General features: G+C 33.1%; 1 protein-coding gene across 1 annotated transcript in view; it reads right to left on the bottom strand.

The window, feature by feature from the left end:
• Positions 1-69: 69 nt before the first annotated feature.
• The window catches only part of LOC106467389 (protein Wnt-1-like), a 21,050-nt gene continuing 16,652 nt past the window's right edge, over positions 70-4,467 (bottom strand). The window contains exons 4-5 of the mRNA XM_013927740.2: positions 2,574-2,839; positions 70-879 (exon numbers count right to left, since the gene is read on the bottom strand). Of these exons, the coding sequence (XP_013783194.2) occupies positions 678-879; positions 2,574-2,839 (468 nt within the window). The 3' untranslated portion in view covers positions 70-677. The remainder of the gene's footprint in view (positions 880-2,573; positions 2,840-4,467) is intronic.

The raw sequence follows: 4,467 nt of genomic DNA, 5'->3' as shown, positions 1-4,467 counted from the left end.
CTTATTCGCAAAGTACTGCTATTCAGTAGGAGCTGGGAGTGTTGATATCCTCCTGTTTAGAGGGTCGGACTTAATATAAGGATCTTATTCGCAAAGTACTGCTATTCAGTAGGAGCTGGGAGTGTTGATATCCTCCTGTTTAGAGGGTCGGACTTAATATAAGGATCTTATTCGCAAAGTACTGCTATTCAGTAGGAGCTGGGAGTGTTAAAATCCTCCTGTTTAGAGGGTCGGACTTAATATAAAGATCTTATTCGCAAAGTACTGCTATTCAGTAGGAGCTGGGAGTGTTAAAATCCTCCTGTTTAGAGGGTCGGACTTAATATAAAGATCTTATTCGCAAAGTACTGCTATTCAGTAGGAGCTGGGAGTGTTAAAATCCTCCTGTTTAGAGGGTCGGACTTAATATAAAGATATTATTAGGAAACTACTACTAAACAATAGATGTTGAGAGGTTGAAATCCTCATGTTCAGAGAGGAATAATATTGGTTACTGTTAAACATTCAGAGCCACGAGAGGCAGAAACTATAATGTCTTGATATACACAGTTCATTCGAAACGACGCCGATGGACGATTTGGAAGACCACTTGTTATTTCTTCGTGCTTGGTGGGACGACGGGTCCGATCTTCGCTCCTATTAGACGAGAGAGATCTTTGTTTTTGAGGGACGGCTGTTTAATTACAATAGTGGTCTTCCCTAATGTAACGACACTTTTCACACAGTACTTTACAACACCACTTGAACTTACACTTACATTTCTCTTCCACGTGACGTAAGACAGTTTGATAGCCTCGTCCACAACACATCAGTCTGCAGCCGTCCACACCATAACTACTCTGATTACACAGGCGACCCACCGTTCCAAGCATTCCTAGGCTGTGGAATTAGAGTTAAAAAATACTTACTGATTGTAGAAGAAAAGCTTCTATCAATACCGCCAAATGCCACATATTGAAATGAAGTTAAAGAACCAAGACCACTTCGATAAATTGAAAAGTAAATACTTCGTTAACATAGAAACTGGAACCAAAGATATTGAACATGTAGTAACACCTTTACCCTTAAGGTCTGATATCTACAGAGAAAGATACCATCTTATAGCAAGTCTCTAATGATCAGGATGATTGATACACGCGATGTGTGTCAAGTATATTGCTGTGGGCTTCAGTTTTGTTTTGTTACCAGGAGACCATACTAGTAGCGTACAGGAATGCTGACTGTCTTCACCAACAAGGAACTGGTCAACAGATATAAATACGTGACGTGTTTAATAAAGATTATTTCTCGGAGTTAATGAATTACTTTTAGAAGAACATATAGAAAATCGGGTGTAAGTATATATTCCATGGTATATTTTTTTTTCAAATTTCACTTACTGTGTATGGATGTATTAACTCGTGTAGGTCGCTGGTTTCTGTCTTAGATGAACCACGTGCTTGAATCATTGGTTCTTTTTATTCAGGACCAGAGAATGTTAAACTTATCAAACACAGAATAAACAAAACTTCAATCGCGTTAACGTTAACAATCAATTAAATATATCATATTAAAGTAAACAGTCAATTAAATATATCATATTAAAGTTAACAATCCATAAAGACAACCACATTTGAATATATCACATTAAAGTTAACAATCCTGACAGAAGACCACAATTAAATATATCACATTAAAGTAAACAGTCAATTAAATATATCATATTAAAGTTAACAATCCATAAAGACAACCACATTTGAATATATCACATTAAAGTTAACAATCCTGACAGAAGACTACAATTAAATATATCACATTAAAGTAAACAGTCAATTAAATATATCATATTAAAGTTAACAGTTCATACAGACGACCACAATTAAATATGTCACATTAAAGTTAACAATCCATAAAGACGACCACATTTAAATATATCACATTAAAGTTAACAATCCAGACAGACGACCACAATTAAATATATCACATTAAAGTTAACAATCCTGACAGACGACCACAATTAAATATATCACATTAAAGTTAACAATCCAGACAGACGACCACAATTAAATTTAGCACAGAAATAGAAACAACTTACGATATATTTAATTGTGGTCTTCTGTCAGGATTGTTAACTTTAATGTGATATACACATTAAAGTAAACAGTCAATTAAATATATCACATTAAAGTTAACAATCCATAAAGACGACCACAATTAAATATGTCACATTAAAGTTAACAATCCAGACAGACGACCACAATTAAATATATCACATTAAAGTTGACAATCTAGACAGACGACCACAATTAAATATATCACATTAAAGTTAACAATCCAGACAGACGACCACATTTAAATATATCACATTAAACAGTCAATTAAATTTATCATATTACAGTTAACAATCCATAAAGACGACCACATTTAAATATATCACATTAAAGTTAACAATCCAGACAGACGACCACAATTAAATATATCACATTAAAGTTAACAATCCTGACAGACGACCACAATTAAATATATCACATTAAAGTTAACAATCCAGACAGACGACCACAATTAAATTTAGCACAGAAATAGAAACAACTTACGCATCATTCCTGTTGCAATAATCTGGAGATTCGTCAAAATAAACTAAATCCTTCTTGCTGGGCTGTTTGATGTAATTTTTAAAGGGTCTTAACCGGAGTTTTCTCCTCTTCTGGACTGTCTTGACGTGGGTAGCACCGTCATACCTCTTGGACAGCCAATCACCAACAAACCTGAACGGTTTCAGCCGTCTCCAGCATACTTTCACAGAACAGGAACCGGAAACACCGTGGCACTTACACAGTACTTCCAGGTTCTTTCTTAAGGCCTTAAACATAGAAAGCCTTATCACTATCTAATAATGGATATATAGTGTGGTTAACATAGAAAGCCTTACCACTATCTGATAATGGATATATAGCATGGTTAACATAGAAAGCCTTACCACTATCTGATAATGGATATATAGCATGGTTAACATAGAAAGCCTTATCACTATCTGATAATGGATATATAGTATGGTTAACATAGAAAGCCTTATCACTATCTGATAATGGATATATATAGCATGGTTAACATAGAAAGCCTTATCACTATCTAATAATGGATATATAGCATGGTTAACATAGAAAGCCTTATCACTATCTGATAATGGATATATAGCATGGTTAACATAGAAAGCCTTACCACTATCTGATAATGGATGTATAGCATGGTTAACATAGAAAGCCTTACCACTATCTGATAATGAATATATAGCATGGTTAACATAGAAAGCCTTATCACCATTTAATAATGGATATATAGCATGGTTAACATAGAAAGCCTTATCACCATTTAATAATGGATATATAGTGTGGTTAACATAGAAAGCCTTATCACCATTTAATAATGGATATATAGTGTGGTTAACATAGAAAGCCTTATCACCATTTAATAATGGATATATAGTGTGGTTAACATAGAAAGCCTTATCACTATCTGATAATGGATATATACGTATATAGCATGGTTAACATAGAAAGCCTTATCACTATCTAATAATGGATATATATAGTGTGGTTAACATATTGTTATACATTATTCTTAGCTTACATTTTTAAGTTCATAGAAAAACTATAGAAAAGAAACTTCTTACTTAAAAATAAGATTCATAAACGTTTCCTTCTCCGCATTAATTTTGATAAATTCTTATAAGTACTGGAAATCTAGTTAACCGATTATATCAAGAGCAGGAAGTTTAGCTAGCCAATTAAAACAAGAGCATGAAATCTAGTTAACCGATTACATCAAGAGCAGGAAGTTTAGCTAGCCAATTAAAACAAGAGCATGAAATCTAGTTAACCAATTATATCAAGAGCAGGACGTTTAGCTAGCCAATTAAAACAAGAGCATGAAATCTAGTTAACCAATTATATCAAGAGTAATTTGAATCTTGCATCATTTTTTTGACGATGTATTAGTAGGTAATAGAGGAATTTGGTAAAAACGTAATATGTAAAATGTTTGCGATTAAAATAAACATTGAAACTATTTTATTGAATTGTTACTTGAAAGGTAGCATAGAAACAAAATGAACAAAAATGTAAGATAAAATAACTGCTTAAGGTTTCAGACCAAACCAGCCCATTTTCTTATAGAGTGTTGATATAAGATAAGAACAACATCGTTACTTACAGAATGTTGATATTAGATAAGAACAACATCAATACTTACAGAATGTAGATATTAGACAAGAACAACACCATTACTTACAGAATGGTGATATTAGATAAGAACAACACCAATACTTACAGATTGTTGATATTAGACAAGAACAACACCATTACTTACAGAATGTTGATATTAGACAAGAACAACACCATTACTTATAGAGTGTTGATATTAGACAAGAACAACACCATTACTTATAGAGTGTTGATATTAGACAAGAACAACACCAATACTTACAGAGTG

Source organism: Limulus polyphemus, unplaced genomic scaffold (assembly GCF_000517525.1).
Source record: "Limulus polyphemus unplaced genomic scaffold, Limulus_polyphemus-2.1.2 Scaffold2597, whole genome shotgun sequence".
Taxonomy (NCBI): domain Eukaryota; kingdom Metazoa; phylum Arthropoda; class Merostomata; order Xiphosura; family Limulidae; genus Limulus; species Limulus polyphemus.
Note: the sequence above shows the minus strand (reverse complement) of the source record. Positions and strands in the feature narration are given on the sequence as shown.